The sequence below is a fragment of the Tachyglossus aculeatus genome, chromosome 8 (assembly GCF_015852505.1).
Source record: "Tachyglossus aculeatus isolate mTacAcu1 chromosome 8, mTacAcu1.pri, whole genome shotgun sequence".
NCBI lineage: Eukaryota > Metazoa > Chordata > Mammalia > Monotremata > Tachyglossidae > Tachyglossus > Tachyglossus aculeatus.
The window spans coordinates 31,939,092-31,959,180 of record NC_052073.1 but is presented as its reverse complement, the minus strand read 5'-3'; the positions used below and the strand labels follow the sequence as shown (position 1 = coordinate 31,959,180).

The window sequence follows — 20,089 nt, the reverse complement described above, 5'->3', positions numbered from 1 at the left end:
ATAAGAGGAGAACCGGGAGAGGATGGGATCAGTGAAGCCAAGGTTGGATAACGTGTTGAGGAGAAAGGGGATGGTCGACAGTGTCAAAAGGCAGCCGAGAGGTCGAGGAGAATTAGGATGGAGTAGGAGCCGTTGGATTTGGCGAGAAGGAGGTCATTGGCGACCTTCGAGAGGGCGATTTCAGTGGAGTGGAAGAATAAACCCAGCAAGTAGATGCTGGTGAAGTCGAAGCTAAGTGATGCAAACGTCATTTTTTGACCGTCCTTATTGGGAGGAAGAAGAGTTGAGGTATTGAGCCCGTTGTTTCAACTTGAATCCCACGTAGATGGAATCTTTGCAAACTTTGCACAGTAAAAAAGAGGGAGGGTGAAAAGGGAAGAGAGGAAACGGGAGAAATCAACCAAAAAGAGACCATAGAAAAAGTGTAAAGAGAAGCCATAGGAGCGATGCAGAGAGAAACAAAAAAAGAGAGCGAGCGAGGGAGACACTTGATATTTTTGTATGTGAATATATGAGCGACTGAGAGAAAGACCAAGAGGGAGCCAGGTGCTGTAATTAGCCAAAACAAGAGAGGAGACAAAAAGCAACAAGACGTGGTGTCGTGCCTGTGCCGTGAATATGGGCAGCTATTCATTCAGTCGTATTTATTGAGCGCTTACTGTGTGCAGAGCACTGGACTAAGCATTTGGGAAGTGCAAGTTGGCAACATATAGAGACGGTCCCTACCCAACAGCAGGCTTACAGTCTAGAATGGCAGTGGGGGGATGGTGGGAAAGCTTCAGAAAATTTACTATTTTCATCATTAACCCATCAGCGATTATACTTTTCAAATTGAAATCTTGCCCCAACCAACCCCTCACCCCTCCTCTACCCAGGTGAGCAAACTCCTTTTACCGACCACAAATGCCTACTTTCTCTCGCCCCTTTTCCCTGCCAAGCTCTCAGCAGCCTGGCTGTGCATCGCACTATATTTCAGCCCCGTGGCAACGGAATGCCAGGCCCGCTGATTTCACGTGCCGCCTCCCAGTACGAGCACCTGAGATCGTTAAAGCCCTTCTTACCGCGTATATGGCACTTTACGTATCAGAAGCCCCGTCAAAAGCAGTACCTTCCTCCGAGTCTAATTGCGGCCATAGTCAGATAAATGAAAAGTGTTGACTTCATTTTTTTGTCTTGGCATTCCAAGAGCCTTCAATCTAAATTAAGGAGAATGCATTGCCCGCCTGCTCTCCTTCAAGGCCAATCTGTTCTTAAAAACCCAGCTGTTTCTGTTGCCTCGGGCAGCTTTGCTTCTGCTGTTGTGTGCTCAGCGCCGTCATGAGCTGTTTTCCTCCCCTCCGCAGGCCCTGAATTGCATTATGGAAATGGTGGAGAAGACCAGGCGTTCCATGGCGGTTCTGCGGCGCTGTCAGGAAGCAGATCGAGAGGAGCTCAACTACTGGAAGAGGCGATGCAGCGAGACCACAGAGAACAGGAAAGCAGGAAGCGAACTCATCTCGAGGCAACACAGTCCCGGGAGTTCGGACTCCATCAATAACGGTAAGGGAAGAGCCTACGCTCTCCAAGAAAACGTCAGTCCCCGGAGCCAGTTTTTCTCCCACGAGGCTCACGCTCCCAGGAGGGAAAGCCTTTTTAATCTAATGCAGTATTCATTCCTTCAGTGGTATTTATTGAGTGCCTACGATGCACAAAACTCTTGGACTTGGGAGAGCACAGTGAAAGTATAAGACGGGATCCCCGTCCTTAAGGGGCCGAATGTCTAATGAGGGAGTCTTACAGTCTGATGGGCAATTGGATGTCCGTTTGTCATCATTGTCGTCTCTTATACGGGACTTTCCCAAGCGCTCAGTATAGTGCCCTGCTCACAGTAAGCCCTCAGTAAATTCCATTGATGGATTGCCCCGTTTGCAGCCACCTGACTAATAATAATAATAATAATGATGATGGCATTTATTAAGCGCCTCCTATGTGCAAAGCACTGTTCTAAGTGCTGGGGAGGTTACAAGGTGATCAGCTTGTCCCACGGGGGGCTCACAGTTTTAATCCCCATTTTCCAGATGAGGTAACTGAGGCCCAGAGAAGTGAAGTGACTCGCCCAAAGTCACACAGCTGACGGCGGAGCCAGGATTTGAACCCATGACCTCTGACTCCAAAGCCCGGGCTCTTTCCACTGAGCCACGCTGCTTCTAGTAATAGTAATTACTGGTCTGAATGACTAGTAATTACTAGTCTGAATGACTAGTAACAATAATAATGATGGTATTTTAAGCGCTTACTATGTGCCAAGCACCGTACTAAACAGTGGGGTGGATACAAGCAAATTGTGTTGGACACAGTCCCTGTCCTTTGTGGGGCTCCCAGTCTCAATCCCCATTTTCCAGATGAGGTAACTGAGGCCCAGAGAAGGGAAGTGACTTGCCCAGGGTCACACAGCAGACAGGTGGCTGAGCCAGGGTTAAAACCCAAGACCTTCTGAACAAGATGGCAAAAGATAAGGTCCACAGCAGGAGAATTCCCCCAGTTCACCCACACCCATCCCTACCTTCACAGGATCAGTCCCAAACTAAGCTGGGGGGCCTCGGGGCAGATGTTTAGTACAGTGCTCTGCACACAGTAAGCGCTGAATAAATACAATTGAATGAATGAATGTTGAGGGTTTGAATAGGTATGGGCTATATGACTGCCATACTGCCGACTCCCAGGTTGCAAAGCTGACCCAAGAAAAATAGAGGTACTGGGGAAGAAGAAGGAGGGAGATGGATTAGAAGTATCGTGGCCTAGTGGATAGACAACAGGCCTGGGGGTCAGAAGGACCTGGGTTCTAATCCTAGTTCCGCCACCCATCTTCTCTGTAGCCTTGAGCAAGTCACTTCACTTCTCTGTGCCTCGGTTACTTCATCTGGAAAATGGGGATTAAGATGCAAGCCGAATGTGGGACAGGGACTTTGCCCAATCTGATTGGCTCGTATCTACCCCAGTGCTTAGTACAGTGCCTGGCACATAGGAAACGCTTAAGACATATATTTAAAAAAAAAGTCAAAGGATGATGTGAGAAATAAAAGGGCCAGGAAAGAGTCAGTGGCCGGGAGAGAGAAATGGCACTTTTATACCCAGAGACTCAATAAATGCAATTGAAAGGTTGGAAGAAGTGGGGTAAGGAGAATGCGTAAATTAAAGGGACTAACAAGAGGACAGGGACTCAATACATTTTTCTTAGTTTTGCATGAAAGCTCCAAATACAATTGACAGATTGGAAGAAGTGGGATAAAGAGAATGTGTGAATTAAAGGGACAAACAAGAGGACAGGGACTCAATACATTTTTCTTAGTTTTGCATGAAAGCTCCAAATAATCAAAGAATTCAGAGCTACAGCTTAATGCAAATAGATAAGTTATTAAAAATATGTGCTTCGATTTCTTTGGGAATCCCCAAAATAAGGATCGTGACTCCTCTTGACATCTAGGGATCCTAGGCAGAAATTCAGCTCATTCTGCTTCTTTGCCCTCGATGTCCGGCGTCCCCTGGGCCGGGCCTTACGCTGAAGCCTGGGTTCTGACCATCTTGGGCAGGGCCCCCGCCCTTGAAAAATTCAGTCTTAAAGAATCAGGGTCTACGAATATCAATCTATAACAATGAGCACAAAGTGATAATAGCTCCATAAAAGCGTAAAAAGAAGGAAAGAGCAATCCCAGCCTCCAGTCCACACTGTTCTATCTTCCCATCCCCAGCCAGGGATTTATTTACTTATTTATTTGTCTTTTATCTAAGCATGCCCATTGTACTCACTGTCCTCCTCACCCACCCTCTCCATTCCAGTCCTTTCTCGTTACACTCAGTTCTGCCTAACCTGTGTTTCTATTATGTATTTTGGATAAAACAGTATTGAAGAACAAGGCTCAAACATGTTCTGGCATTGGAAAAGAGAGTTGTACTCACACGCGTGAGGCTGAGATCATGCAGTTATGCCTTGTGCCATCCAAACCCGTCACCAGAAGCCTGCCCACCCCACGAGTACTGTAGCTTAAAATTTCTCCTTAACCCGAAGTTCTTTAAAAAAAACTCAACACTGATGTTCTGGAAAAACTGACTGAACCCTTTCTTCTTTATCTCTCCATCTATGCCACGATCCTCAATTAAGGCTTCCAGGCCTCTGTCAGTGGCCTGGGGAAGGAGCTGCGTGCTTCCCGGAGGCGGGGGTTGCATCTTCTAACACCGTTGTACTCTTTCAACACAAAGGGGCAGGATCAGATCAGTAAATTTGGCATTATGCAGGACAACTAGTTGATAGGTCGCATTTTTCCGTAGTGATGCCCTGCAGTAGATCACCAGGCCCTGCCAAGCTTCTTACTTCCAGAAGCTAGGGATTTGCCTGACCAGATTTCAAGCCTTCCTTCCGTTCCTCATCATTTTCAGCCTCGGTAAATTTCCAGTCCTCCATTCCTACTCAAATCTTACAAACACTGAAGCCAGCTCCTTATTCTGGCAGGAGTTTTGCATCAAAAAAAGAAATCCTCGGAAAAGAAAAGGAGTTACTAGTCCGTAATTGTTGAATTGTTATTTCCTGCTTATGGTAAATTAAGACCCTACAGAGTACAGCATTACGTGTTTATCAGCATCTTTGAAATGAGTTTACTGGTCTCCTTTAGAAATGACTAATTTGCTACTTTGCTATTTGATGAGATGTCATGAGACAAAAATCTATGCTCATTGGAATGTATATCTAACTGCGAGGGCACTTGCCAAGTATCAGTAAATGGAAATGGAGTGCATTGGGAAATAAATTATTCAGGAACGCTTGTTAACAGTTCTCATTTCTTATCTTGTCATTTAACTAATGGCTTTATCCATTTAAAAAGTTTTGTTGGTTTAGGTATATGGTATTAATCCTACTCGATTGTTATCTAATTTTCTAGATACAATACAATACAATCCTTGAATACTTCTCTAATCTGTGAAAATGGATGTCATATAGAATGAATGAATGAGTAGCGAGAGGGGATTTCTCTGATGCTTCTCTCTTATCTTCAGATTCCCAGCGGTCGGGAGCAGGCTATGTCACCGAAGAGATCTGGAAAAAGGCTGGTAAGTGATTGCCAGGTTGTTTCTGCATAAGCTCCCAGGATTCCTACAAGTGGAATGCATTTTGCTTTGGATGAGAGGAGGGGCAGCCAAAGCAAACTGCCCCTTTTCAGGGAGGTCTAAAAAGCTTCCCCAGAGGCTTTATGTTTTGTTCTTCTGGTTAAACAAGATAGCCCGTCACCTTCTCTTTTAAAAAAAAAAATTTCCAGAAACTCTGAATTGGTTTGGCTTGGTGGAAGCCATATTTCACTGAAGTATGTCACCCTCCTGGCAAGTTGCTGCCAATATACACTGCACAGTATTGTACTTTATTAATCAATTAATCAATTTTATTTATTTATTTATTTGTTTGTTTATTTATTCATTTATTTGTTTATTAATGCAATTACACGACCTGTATGTATTTTGCTTTTGAAAGTGATTTCCACCGAACTCGAATATCGGATCGCCTAGGATCCAGTAAAGTGATGTGTCCAGTGGACACATTAACTGATGTGGATAATGGTTCTTAGTGAAGATGAAGGTGTTTATGGATTATGGCTTTATACCTCGTTAATTAAACATTTGTGCTTTGGCTATTGAAATGAGATCTGCTATTCTTCTATTTGGGAGCTTCTATTCTTTAAAGCCAAAACACTCGGTAATAATTATGCTCCCCAGCGGGGCACACGTGAGGCTTTGAAAAGATGGTCTTTTTGGTTTTGCAGACCAGCGAGTGGTGATATTTGATGATTTAGAGCAGTGACCTAGCTAACGTGTTGGGGGAGTAACCCTTCTGGACCATCGAATGGTGGTGCAGGATCTGAAACTTGCTTCAGATGTAAAAATGTTTGTGGCTCTGAAAATGTTTGGCCCTCATTTTGTTGTTTGGAATTTATGGAACGCCCACCATGTGCCAAGTTGCATCTACCCACGTCCACAGAGCCGGAACGCCCCGCGGGTCACTCCCAGAGGTTTAGGGAACCCATTCTACCCGCCCAGAAGCCACTTCTGGTATGGAGCAGCTCTGAAAACCTCCAGACATCAGAGTTGGAGTTTTAGAGCTTGAGAATTGAGAGTGGTGTAGAACCGATAGACATCCTCTACACCTTGGGGCTGAAGCCTCCCCCGGGCGCAGCCTATTGGAAAGACCTCGGGCCCGGGAGTCAGAGGATGTGGGTTCTAATCCCGGCTCTGCCACTTTTTTTAATGGCATTTAAGTGCTTACTATGTGCCAGACACTGTACTGAGCGCTGGCGTAGAAACGAGCTTATTAGTTTGGACACAGTCCATGTCCCACACGGCGCCCACGGTCTCAATCCCCATTTCGCCCATGGGGGAGCTGAGGCACGAAGAAGTGAAGTGACTTGCCCAAAGTCACACAGCAGACAAGTTTTCAAGAGGAATTAGAACCCAGCTCTTTCCGACTTCCCAGGCCAATGCTCGGTCCATGAAGCCACGCTGCTTCTGTACCCGCTTGCCTGCCGTGTGACCTTGGGAATTTCACTTCACTGCTCCGTGCCCATTTCTTCACTGTAAAATGGGGATTCAGTAGTTGTTCTCCATCCTGCTTGGGCAGTGACGGGGACTGTTCCTCTTGTATCAACTCCAGCTCTTAGTACTGTGTTGGCACATGATAAAAATTACCACAGTTATAGTATTATCATTATTATTATTGTTATTTAAGTACTTACTAGATAATAATAATAATAATGATGGTATTTATTAAGTGCTTACTATGTGCAGTGCACTGTTCTAAGCGCTTGGGAGGTTACAGGGTGATCAGGTTGTCCCACGGGGGGCTCACTGTCTTAATCCCCATTTTACACTGTGAGCCCGCTGTTGGGTAGGGACCATCTCTATATGTTGCCAACTTGTACTTCCCAAGCGCTTAGTACAGTGTCTGCCCACAGTAAGCACTCAATAAATACAATTGAATGAATGAATAAATACGATTGAATGAATATGAGGTAACTGAGGCACAGAGAAGTTAACTGACTTGCCCAAGTCACACAGCTGTCATTTGGTGGAGCCGGGATTCGAACCCATGACCTCTGACTCCAAAGCCCGGGCTCTTTCCACTGAGCCACGCTGCTTCTCTAGATGCTAAGCACTGGAATAATACCTCCAGGTCGGACACATGGGGCTCACGGAGTAAAGGGGAGGGAGAACAGGAATCTAATCCCTGTTTTCCGCATGAAGAATCTGAAGCTCAGAGAAGTTCAGTGACTTGCCTAAGATCACACAGCAGCAAACAAGGGGTGGAGCAGGGATCAGAACCCGGTTTCCCGACTCCCAGATCTGGGCAGTTTCCACTAAGCCATGCTGCTTCCCGTGGGATGCTGACAAGGGGAGGGACCCCGAGTTAAAAATTGGTTTCAGAACAGTTTTTCCCAGGCAGATGTGTGTGGGTGTTTACTCCGTGAGGTGTCTGTCTGTGCTTATTTTGAGAGCAAGCTCCACTGATCGTTCCGTTTATTTCTCGGCAGTGTTTTGAGTTTCTCTCAGACCAGTTAATGATCCTATTATTTTCCTCTAGAAGAAGCTGTGAATGAGGTGAAACGCCAAGCCATGTCCGAAGTGCAGAAAGCGGTGGCTGAGGCCGAGCAGAAGGCGTTTGAAATGATCGCCTCGGAGAGAGCCCGGATGGAGCAAACCATAGCGGATGCCAAGCGCCAAGCCACGGAAGATGCCTTCCTCGTTATAAATGAGCAAGAAGAGTCTACGGAGGTAAAGCTGCCGCCATCTGGCCCAGCCCTTGCCCCTCGCTGGGAGCTGAAATCTCTCCTTTGGTGTGTTTTATCCTATCTAGTGATCTCCAGCATGCTTGGCATCTTGGCAGTAGCAGAAATTATAATTGGACCTTTTAGGACACAAAAACGAGCATGAAAGGGTAGAAAAATCATCACCTAGGTAGGTGAATCACATAAGGTGCCTAATAGAAAGCCAGAGCAAAATCACTTTTTAATTAAACTCCGGAATGTTCTGTGACTCATGGGTTCATATAGTTCTTTCGTATCACTGGAGTCTGTTAGGGCCTCTAAACACAACCCAAGATGATGCGAGGGTGTAACCATTACTCGTTATCGTTTGGGTTTCAAACTTGAAACATCCATGTCTTTTATAATAATAATAATAGCATTTATTAAGCACTTACTATGTGCAAAGCACTGTTCTAAGCGCTAGGGAGGTTAACAAGGTGATCAGGTTGCCCCACGGGGGCTCACAGTCTTCATCCCCATTTTACAGATGAGGTACCCAGAGAAGTTAAGTGACTTGCCCAAAGTCACACAGCTGATAAGTGGTGGAGCCGGGATTTGAACCCGGGCCCACCCGGGCTCTTTCCACTGAGCCACGCTGCTTCGCTACCCTAGGTCCTGCCTGTAGAGTACAGTTCATTCATTCGTTCCATTAGCTCTCCAGATAACTAAGGAAATATTCACACCGGCTCCGAAATATTGGCCTGGAGAGTATCGTGTCATCATCTTGAACCATTTGCTGAACTAGGCAGGAACTACAGACACTGCTGACAGCAGGGTAAAATATGGCCGGTGTGTGTGCCTTCTTCCTCACAGCATCTGGGATATCTCGGTAGGAGGTGAGAAGCTGAATGCTAATCAGCAAGCTGAGCCGTTGAGGTCACTGGGTGAAGAGATGTTTCCTTGGGTTTGTGGTGAACTTACTACTTTGTCCTGGTGGTTCACCCCTTCCAAATTTTGTGAATTTTTGTTGTTACATGTGTGTAACCATGTCCCCCTCTGTCTTCATCTCTCCATCTTGGAGCACCCATCACTTGGTTGCCTCTTCTATAGCTCCATCGTGTCCTTTCTAGATGGCCGCCACAGTATTCAAGTGGAGGACAGAAACTTGCTTTTTGCTTTAATCTACCCTCCTCATTGATTTTAGGAATACAAGGCCTTGCCGTGCGATTTTTCCACCTGCCTCAAGGCCCTAAGTGCCCTTGAGTGTCACTAGAGAAGCAGCGTGGCTCGGTGGAAAGAGCCCGGGCTTTGGAGTCAGAGGTCATGGGTTCGAATCCCAACTTTGCCACTTGTCAGCTGGGTGACTTTGGACAAGTCACTTCACTTCTCTGGGCCTCAGTTACCTCATCTGTAAAATGGGGACCAAGACTGTGAGCCCCACGGGGGACAACCTGATTACCTTGTATCTACCCCAGCGCTTAGAGCAGTGCTTTGCACATAGTAAGCGCTTAACAAATACCATTATTATTACTGGGATAAAGGTAGAATGTCTAGCTAGGAGCTTTCCATCCATCGCAACGACCAACGTTCGTGGTGTGTTGCTCCTCCCGAACATCCACCAGAGGAAGCAAGGGAGAGCTTCCCTCAATGGCCCCAGCAAGTCTCTCCCAAAAACTTGGCCCGCCCCACCCTGATTCAGGAAAGGCAGAGAAGAAAGAAGAAGAGGTGGAAAGAGCAGTGAGTTGGGTCATTCTGGAAGCGAGCTGCCGGGAATGATTTTCCAGGACTGTTCTCCTTGCAGGAATTCCCCCCGGGCATCACACCTGCCCTCTCATTTTGCTAATCAGTCCAGTGTGGCTGCCACTGCATTGAGAACTGGAGATGGAGTAAGAGCCCCATCACTGCCTCGACTGCACTTCTGTGTTAGTGAACCCGGCACCTCTCCAAGCCGGTGCGCGTGGTGGCTCTGTGGCAGGGAAGGAGGACTTCCTACTCCAGCGCTCGTGACCTTCATCGTCCCGCCAAACTGAATAATAATAATAATAATAATGGTATTTATTAAGTGCTTACTATGTGCAAAGCACTGTTCTAAGCGCTGGGGAGGTTACAGGGTGATCAGGTTGTCCCACGTGGGCACACAGTCTTAATCCCAATTTTATGGATGAGGGAACTGAGGCACAGAGAAGTTAAGTGACCTTAACTTTAAGGTCAAGTGGCTTGAAATTCCTCAGTCACCTTGCTCCCTCCTATGTTACCTTGCTGATTTCCTACTATAATCCAGCAAACTCCTCTATTGCCAAACTATTCACTGTCCCTTGATCTCGTCTCGCCCACATCCTGCCTCTGGTCTGAAACTTCCCCTTCATATCCCACAGACGATCACTCTCCTTACCTTCAAAGTCATATTAAAATCATATCTCCAAGAGGCCTTCTCCAACTAAGCCCTCATTTTCTCAACTCCTTCCTTGAGTTACCCTAGCACTGGGATTTGTACACTTTATTCACCCCACCCTCAGCTCCGCAGCCCTTGTAGCAATAATTTATCATAATGTCTGTCCTCCCCTCTAGACCGTAAGCTCTTTCTGGACAGGGAAAATAGCTACCAATTCAGTTACATCATACTCTGCTAAGCACGTAGTACAGTGCTCTAAATGCTCGATAACTATGATTGATGATGTACACTTTATTCACCCCACCCTCAGCTCCACAGCCCTTGTATATATGGCTATAATTTATCGTAATGTCTGTCCTCCCCTCTAGACCGTAAGCTCCTTTTGGGCAGGGAAAATAGCTACCAACTCAGTTACATCGTACTCTCCCAAGCGCTTAGTACAGTGCTCTAAGTGCTAGATAACTGTGATTGATAGTGTACATTTTATTCACCCCACCCTCAGCTCCACAGCCCTTGTATATGTAGCTATAATTTATCGTAATGTCTGTCCCCCCCTCTAGACCGTAAGCTCCTTTTGGGCTGGGAAAATAGCTACCAACTCAGTTACATCGTACTCTCCCAAGCACTTAGTACACTGCTCTAAATGCTCATTAGCTATGGTTGATGGTGTGCACTTTATTCACCCCACCCTCAGCTCCACAGCCCTTGTATATATGTAGCTATAATTTATCAATCAATCAATCAATCAATCAATCGTATTTATTGAGCGCTTACTATGTGCAGAGCACTGTACTAAGCACTTGGGAAGTACAAATTGGCAACACATAGAGACAGTCCCTACCCAACAGTGGGCTCACAGTCTAAAAGGGGGAGACAGAGAACAGAACCAAACATACCAACAAAATAAAATAAATAGGATAGAAATGTACAAGTAAAATAAATAAATAGAGTAATAAATATGTACAACCATATATACATATATACAGGTGCTGTGGGGAAGGGAAGGAGGTAAGATGGGGGGATGGAGAGGGGGACGAGGGGGAGAGGAGGGAAGGGGCTCAGTCTGGGAAGGCCTCCTGGAGGAGGTGAGCTCTCAGCAGGGCCTTGAAGGGAGGAAGAGAGCTAGCTTGGCGGAGGGGCAGAGGGAGGGCATTCCAGGCCCGGGGGATGACGTGGGCCGGGGGTCGACGGCGGGACAGGCGAGAACGAGGTACGGTGAGGAGATTAGCGGTGGAGGAGCGGAGGGTGCGGGCTGGGCTGGAGAAGGAGAGAAGGGAGGTGAGGTAGGAGGGGGCGAGGGGATGGATGGACAGCCTTGAAGCCCAGGGTGAGGAGTTTCTGCCTGATGCGCAGATTGATCAGTAGCCACTGGAGATTTTTGAGGAGGGGAGTAATATGCCCAGAGCGTTTCTGGACAAAGATAATCCGGGCAGCAGCATGAAGTATGGATTGAAGTGGAGAGAGACACGAGGATGGGAGATCAGAGAGAAGGCTGGTGCAGTAGTCCAGACGGGATAGGATGAGAGCTTGAATGAGCAGGGTAGCAGTTTGGATGGAGAGGAAAGGGCGGATCTTGGCAATGTTGTGGAGCTGAGACCGGCAGGTTTTGGTGACGGCTTGGATGTGAGGGGTGAATGAGAGAGTGGAGTCGAGGATGACACCAAGGTTGAGGGCTTGTGAGACGGGAAGGATGGTAGTGCCGTCAACAGAGATGGGAAAGTCAGGGAGGGGGTGGGGTTTGGGAGGGAAGACAAGGAGCTCAGTCTTCGACATGTTGAGCTTTAGGTGGCGGGCGGACATCCAGATGGAGGTGTCCTGAAGGCAGGAGGAGATGCGAGCCTGGAGGGAGGGGGAGAGAGCAGGGGCAGAGATGTAGATCTGGGTGTCATCAGCGTAGATGATCATAATAATCATAATTTATCATAATGTCTGTCTCCCCCTCTAGATCGTAAGCTCCTTTTGGGCTGGGAAAATAGCTACCAACTCAGTTACATCGTACTCTCCCAAGCACTTAGTACACTGCTCTAAGTGCTCGATTGATGGATTCATTAATTGATTGATGGATTCATTAATTCATTGTAGCAGGAAACTTCCGTGCACCTGAGAGTCTTATTCCTGGTGAGACTTCCAAATCCTCAGGAGACTCCCTCCTACTGTTCCCCCCGTCCCCGCAGCCGACAAGTTCAGGAGCCCTCGACACTTCAGTCAGAGTTTAAAATCAGTGAGAGTTGGGTGTCCCGGGATGATTTTTCAAACTAACGCTAGTTAGAAGTGACTTCCTGTGGGGCACATCAGAAGCAGATGAGCTTAGACTTTTCATCATCATCATCATCATCAATCGTATTTATTGAGTGCTTACTGTGTGCAGAGCACTGTACTAAGCGCTTGGGAAGTACAAGTTGGCAACACATAGAGACAGTCCCTACCCAACAGTGGGCTCACAGTCTAAAAGGGGGAGTCTAAAAGGGTGGGGGGGGGAGGGAAGGCATCCCCAATAAAGTTCTCTGTGAGTGGAGCTGAGAGTCTGTGTGAATAGCTGTCCCTCGCACCCAGAGCGTTTATTGTCATCTGGCATTCGGTGGTATTTCTTCGGCGCCGACTCTGTCCTGTACTGTACTAAGCACTTGGGAGAGAACAGTGAGACGCACCATGGTGTAGCGGAAAGAGCCCAGGCCTGGGAATCAGAGGACCTGGGATCTAATCCCGGCTCTGCCACGCGTCTGCTGTGACCACGGGCAAGTCACTTAACTTCTCTGTGCCTCAGCAACCTACTCCGTAAAGTGGGGATTCAATTCCAATTCCCGCCTACTCAGACTGTGAGCCCCAAGTGGAACGGAGACCATGTCCAACTTGATTAACTCCTATCTACCCCTGCGCTTAGAACAGTGCTTAGCACGTAGCACTTAACAAGCGTCATTATTATTAACAATCGAATAAATTTGTAGACTTTTGCTTTGCTTGAGTCTGCAGTCAGTGACGCATTCTAGCACCCGGAGCTCTTTTCATCACTGCCGTCTAAATTCACTTTTTCTCAGGCAGCAGGCCACGGCAGCCTGTCCCCCCAGCCCACATCCATTCCACATTTTTGAGGTTGGGCTTCATCGTGTCATTGACGGCCCCGCTTGCCGTTTCCCCACTCTAGCTGGCCCCCCGTTCTGCCGGCAAGTATCTGTGTAGTGCGGGTTTTGGCTGGCACGCTCTCCGGGAGCGGGGAAAGTTCATTCCGTGAGCCTCATTGGAGACAGGGTGCCGTGGGGCTTATTTTCCCCCCCAGTGTGATGTCCCTCTTTGGTTTTAGGTCTTGGGGCCCAGGAGTTGTGTGAGACAGCTCTCCACCTTTCAGACTGCGAGCCCCAAGCCCTGACTAGCTGCGTGCCCTTTGGTGTGGTGCTTTAGCCCAGTATTTATTGCTGTTGTCATTATAGCTGAGAAGCGGTGTGGCTCAGTGGAAAGAGCCCGGGCTTTGGAGTCAGAGGTCATGGGTTCAAATCCCGGCTCCGCCAATTGTCAGCAGTGTGACTTTGGGCAAGTCACCTAACTTCTCTGGGCCTCAGTTACCTCATCTGTAAAATGGGGATTTAGACTATGAGCCCCCCATGGGACAACCTGATCACCTTGTAACCTCCCCAGCACTTAGAACAGTGCACATAGTGAGCGCTTAATAAATGCCATCATCATTATCATTATTATTATAGGAAGACAGTAAGATGCCCTCGTACCAACAGTTCTGGGCCCATTACTAACTCCTGTTGAAAAAATGTCACTGTTGGGAACACACTCTCAATAATAATATTATTATAATCATCATTATTATCATATGTAAGTGCGTACAATGTGTTGAGCACTGGGGTAGATGCAACTTCATCAGGTTGGACGGAGTCCCTGTCCCACACGATACCGAGTCGAACTAGTATTAAGCCCCGTTTTACAGTTGAGGAAATGGAGGCAGAGAGAAGCAGCGTGGCTCAGTGGAAAGAGCCCGGGCTTTGGAGTCAGAGGTCATGGGTTCAAATTCCGGCTCCGCCAGTTGTCAGCTGTGTGGCTTTGGGCAAGTCACTTAACTTCTCCGTGCCTCCGTTACCTCATCTGTAAAATGGGGATTAAGGCTGTGAGCCCCCCGTGGGACAACCTCATCACCTTGTAACCTCCCCAGCGCTTAGAACAGTGCTTTGCACATAGTAAGTGCTTAATAAATGCCATCATCATCATTATTATTATTATTACAATGACTTGGCCAAGTTCACACAGCAAGCAGTTGGCAGAGCCGGGATTAGAACCCAGGTCTTCTGACTGCCAAGCCCTGGTTCTTTCCCCGGGCCACGCTGCTTCGCATCTTCGAAATATGGTAACGGAAAGAGCACGGCCTTGGGAATCAGAGGGTTTGGGTTCTAATCCCGGCTCCGCCACCCGTCTGCTGTGTGACCTCGGGCAAGCCACTTAACCTCTCTTTGCCCGTTACCTCATGTAAAATGGGGATTAAGACTGTGAGCCCTTCGTGGGACAGCCTGCCATACCTTGTAGTTAGCTCAGTGCTTAGAACAGTGCTTGGCACCTAGTAAGTGTTAACAGATACCGTAATAATAATTATTATCAGTACTAGTAGTAATAATAATAATAATCCAGCCCTTAAGGTAACTACGCAAGAGTTCACGTAGCTTTAAAACTATGACCCAGTTTCTCAAGAATTCAGCGGAGCTAGTTTTTCACATTTCACTTCTCCTAGAAGATGGCTGTGTCTCACGGAGCCTGGATTTTTAGAGCAGCACGGCTGACTTGGGCTCCTCATCACGCGCCATAAATTACTGCCCAAAATGTTTACTTCTGAGGGAACATCTGCTAAGCCCTCGCGGCTGCCCCATGTGCGAGAGCCGCGGGGCCGCACGCTGCTGCGGCAGCGTCGCCCTTGCCCGGCCAGCTCTGCGGGTGGTCGCCTCCCCGGGACCTCCATCTTCCTACCCCCGGCAGCCGTTGGTTGGCATTACAAACCCCTCCATTGTCGCCATTCCAGGAGGAGAAACTTTCTCTCAGATCTCCAGATCTGCTCTTCGGGGGTCCTCTCCTTAAACTAACCTCCTGGGTGGTACATTTTCCCACCCCCCTGCCCCCGTCCCAGCTGACGCGCGGTTTCCCACCATCCCGAGGGCTCTGCTTCATTTCCTGGCCAGACTTCGCACGCCGGGAACGGTCTCACCTGGTTGCACCTGGTTGCTGTGCTTTGAAACGGCGCTTTTCTTATCGAAAACGAGCCTGTAAGGCTTCCTGAGAGCCTCCGGGGAAAACCGTGTGTGAATTATCGCAAACACGGGTGTTAAAGCGTCCACAGACAGAGCTCCGTTGGGGTGAAACGCCGACTGCTGGAAGCAGAGCCAATAAGGGAGAATACGTTGAATAATAATAATTAATAAATATGGTATTTAAGCGCTTAAAAAGTGCCAAGCACTGTACTAAAAAAAGGTGGATACGGGCTATAATCAGGTTGGAGACAGTCCCATGTGGAGCTCACAGCTTCAATCCCCATTTTATAGATGACTGAGGCACAATGAAGTGAGGCAGTAATAATAATAATGATGGCATTTATTAAGCGCTTACTATGTGCAAAGCACTGTTCTTAGCTCTGGGGAGGTTACAAGGTGATCAGGTTGGCCCACGGGGGGTTTCACAGTTTTAATCCCCATTTTACAGATGAGGGAACCGAGGCCCAGAGAAGTGAAGTGACTTGCCCAAAGTCACACAGCTGACAATTGGCAGAGCCGGGATTTGAACCCATGACCTCTGACTCCAAAGCCTGGGCTCTTTCCACTGAGCCACTCTGCTTCTCCTAATTAACCTGGGTTCTAATCTTCACTGTGTCACATGCCCACTCTTTGACCATGGGCAAGTCACTTTACTTCCCTGTCCTTCAGCTATCTCAACTGCCAAATGAAGATTCAGTATAATTACGGTGTTCGTTAGGTGCTTACTATGTGCCACTGTTCTAAGCACTGGGGTAGCTACAAGGCAATCAGGTTGATCGCAGTCCTGGTCTCACATGGGGCTCCCAGTCTTACTCCCCATTGTACAGATGACTGAGGCACAATGAAGTGAAGTAGTAATAATAATAATGATGGCATTTATTAAGCGCTTACTGTGTGCAAAGCACTGTTCCAAGCGCTGGGGAGGTTACAGGGTGATCAGGTTGTCCCACGGCGGGCTCACAGTCTTAATCCCCATTTTACAGACGAGGGAACCGAGGCCCAGAGAAGTGACTTGCCCAGAGTCACACAGCTGACAATTGGTAGAGCCGGGGTTTGAACCCATGACCTCTGACTCCAAAGCCCGGGCTCTTTCCCCTGAGCCACGCAGCTTCTCTCTGAAGTGACTTCTCTGAAGCGACTTACCTAAGTTCACACGGCAGAGAAGTGGGGCGCCGAGACTAGAACCCATGACCTTCTGACTCCGAGGCCTGTGTTCTGTGCATTACACCGTGCTACTCCGCGCACGCCGTCCTGCTCCCTGTCCTAGCACTCAACTTGGACCCGAGTACCTCAGCTTGCTTGCCCAGTGCTCGCGTACTCTTCGTAATTGCCCCGAACGGTAAAGGAAGCTGCCCGGATCTGCCACTCTTCTTGCTCTATTTAATCCTGACGCACCCTGTCTGGCCCTGCCCGGAACAGGGTCGGTCGACTCCGAACCTGGCAAGGCAGAGTCCGTTGCCCTCCTCCTCCTTTCTGTTGCCTTCAAAACCCTCCCCTCGACGCATGTCTCCGGCCGGGGCCTGGGCCGACGACCGAGAAAACGTAGCCGACTCAACCCGTGCCCTCCGCGACGGGGGATGCTGCCCGGATCGAAGGATTCACCTCCCGAACACGTGAACGCTTGTAGATTCAGAGGGGAAGAAAAGTGCCCTTTTGGAGTGATACAGATTTTCCTGGCATTCCAGGCCAGAGGGGCGGAGGCCTGCCCACTTCCCTGAACGTCAGGGGCGTGTGGATTTTTGATCCAGACCCCGCTCCCTTTCTTCCGGTGGCGGACGGATGCTTGGCTCTCAGTGTGGATCTAATTCCCAAGCCAGGTGGATGCTAAAGTGGCATTTTGCCCCTCTCCCCCACCCCGAGTTCTGCTCTCTAAAGTACATTTTTGTTTTTCAGAGCTGCTGGAATTGTGGTCGCAAAGCCAGCGAGACGTGCAGCGGGTGCAACATTGCCCGCTACTGCGGCTCTTTCTGCCAGCACAAGGACTGGGAGAGGCATCACCGGATCTGCGGGCAAGGGTTGCTGGGCCAGAACAAGGCCCTCCCGCCGCCGGCGGGGCGGTCCGCCGTCTCAAAACCCACCGAGGGAGCGCCCAGCCCGGCCCTGGACAAGACCTCGGCGGCCACCTCCCGGTCTTCGACCCCAGCCTCCGTGACGGCGATAGACGCCAATGGACTCTAAGCGGGCGGGCGGGCGGGAGGATCGACCCCCGGCTCGCAGAGGGAAGAGTTGAAATGCATTCCGGGGACCCTTGCGGGCTTTGGCACGAGTCTGGTTGGGTGAGAGGTAGGGGAACAGTTCATTGAACACGACGGTACCGGTCGGTGAGAAAGGCCCAGCAACCTCCCTGCTGGCCTGCCGTGACTTTTCCTTAATCTTCCCGGCTAAGGTGGCCTCACTGGATCGGCAGAGACCTTCCCCTTGGAGCATCGGGCCGCAGTCGGGCAGTGCCAACACGCAGGTGGCTCAGATAGCGTTCACTGTCACCCCTGCTCTCCGCCATCGGGGACTCCGCCGATCACCACCAACCCTCGTCAAGTTCGGCGGCCCGGCGCCAACCGTCACCCGCGAAGGAGAACAACCTGAGAGCAGGTTCGGGCAGCGGGGTACCCTGACTGGCACTCGGTATTCGCCCGCTGCCACCGGGGCTGAGGATCCCTTGTCGGTGGGTGAATTTCCCCATCTGAAGCGCCTTCCCTCTCGCTCGCCTTGTCTTGGAAAGGAAGACCCAGGTTATATGCAACGCACACCTGTGCCCAGTCACTTTCTCTCGCCACGCCCTCCCACCCTCCCAGAGGAGGCCAGCGACTGGCCGGATCTGAAGCCCATCTGGGACCGTCAGGCCGCAGAAGCTCGATGGTGAATTCAGCAGCGTAGGAACCGCGTACGGCTGATTCCGAAGGAGCTGCCGCAAGGAAAGAACTCCTCTCCCTTCCTCCCCCGCCTCCCCTCTCTCCTTCCCTCCCTCTGGTTCCACCCCATCTAACGAACTGTGTGTAGAAGTCATCTCAGCTCCAGAGGGGAATCCCTGGCCAGCCCAGGAAACACGCTAGTAACGGTTCGGGAACCCGGATCGTCCGTCGATTTGTCCTGGATCATCCTGGGCCGAGTCCTCCACCCCCGTTAGCTGCTGAGTACAGTCGGACTGCGGCGAGGATTTTCCCTGGGCCTTTCTCATTTGTTTGGCTATGCAGAAAACTCCTTTTCCGCTGCATGGAAGATCAGTTTTATATTCGTGTAGAACTTCTGAGGGAGACTAAGTTCATGCGTCGTCCTCTCTGAGCATGTGGGCCAAAATATAACCGTGTCTGATTGTTTTTCTCAAAAGTCATCTTCTCAAGTGGCCAAACTTATCCCCAGAGTCCCGCGTTCCTCCAGGCCTCCTGGCTGCGGCCTCGTTTTAATTCTCATTAAGGGAAGAGTTGCCGCCGCCGTGATGACCGAGCCCAACTCACGTGATTCCGAAACAGTATGTGCGTCTCGCCTTTCGGTACGTAACGGGCGGAGAGGGACGTGTATGTCGGGACGGGTGTACTCACGTGAACGTAGGTTCACAGAGCTCGCCCGATCGTGTTTCGAGCACTCCCTGGGACAAATGCCGTGTTGTCCCCGAGATAAGACTGCCCGGATAATCGGAGTGCCAGGCCCCCATTTCAAAACCGTCGTTATCCTCATCTGTTAGTATTTATTCAGCTTCCAAGAGACTCCCCAGAATTTAGAAAGCACACCACAACCAAAAGTATTCCCACTTTCCCTGGCCAATCAATCAGTTGTATTTATTGAGCGCTTACTGTGTGCAGAGCACTGTACTAAGCGCTTGGGAAGTACAAGCTGACAACATATAGAGACGGTCCCTACCCAACAGTGGGCACGCAGTCTAGAAGGGGGAGACAGAGAACAAAACCAAACATATTAACAAAATAAAATAAATAGAATAGATATGTACAAGTAAAATAAATAAATAGAGTAATATTAGCTGGGCCCAAGCAGCTGCATTTCATCCGGAGTAGTTTGGGAAAAGTGGGATTCATTCATTCATTCAGTTGTATTTATTGAGCGCTTACTGTGTGCAGAGCACTGTACTGAGCGCTTGGTAAGTAGAAGTTGGCAACATATAGAGACGGTCCCTACGCAACAGCGGGCACAGTGAGAGCCCGGTCGATGCCCACAGACTCTCAGCAGCCCTTCAGTGTGGGGAACAAAGACCACCTCGCCTCGGGCCCCAAACGAGCATTTCAAGCAACCCCCGGAAGATGCCGGCATCCCTCCCGGACACGAAGGCCGGGGCAAGTCAGTCAACGTTCTCTGGAGCTCTACCTTCCCCAGGCTGGTCCTATGGGGGCCGGGGGGTGGATTGTTTTCCCAAGCGGGAACATAAGCGGCGTGGCTCGGCGGAAAGAGCCCGGGCTTTGGAGTCAGAGGTCATGGGTTCAAATCCCGGCCCCGCCAGTTGTCAGCTGTGTGACTTTGGGCAAGTCACTTCACTTCTCTGTGCCCTGGTTCCCTCATCTGTAAAATCGGGATGAAGACTGTGAGCCCCACGTGGGACAAAGTGATCACCTTGTAACCTCCCCAGCGCTTAGAACAGTGCTTGACACCTAGTAAGCGCTTAACAAATACCGTCATTATTATTATTATAAGCCACACACACACTCCACATTTCCTCCCATAGTGCAGGAGCCCGGGTTCACACTGGGCTGAACACA

At 49.3% G+C, this 20,089-nt stretch overlaps 1 protein-coding gene across 3 annotated transcripts in view; it reads left to right on the top strand.

Moving 5' to 3' along the window:
- Nucleotides 1-17,564, top strand: part of CBFA2T2 (CBFA2/RUNX1 partner transcriptional co-repressor 2) — a 185,252-nt gene extending 167,688 nt beyond the window's left edge. For 2 of the 3 annotated variants that reach the window (XM_038750179.1, XM_038750178.1), the window contains exons 9-12: nucleotides 1,344-1,539; nucleotides 5,029-5,082; nucleotides 7,598-7,788; nucleotides 17,280-17,564. In XM_038750179.1, the coding sequence (XP_038606107.1) occupies nucleotides 1,344-1,539; nucleotides 5,029-5,082; nucleotides 7,598-7,788; nucleotides 17,280-17,564 (726 nt within the window). The remainder of the gene's footprint in view (nucleotides 1-1,343; nucleotides 1,540-5,028; nucleotides 5,083-7,597; nucleotides 7,789-17,279) is intronic. The other variant, XM_038750180.1, reaches the window with a different exon arrangement.
- Nucleotides 17,565-20,089: the final 2,525 nt, after the last annotated feature.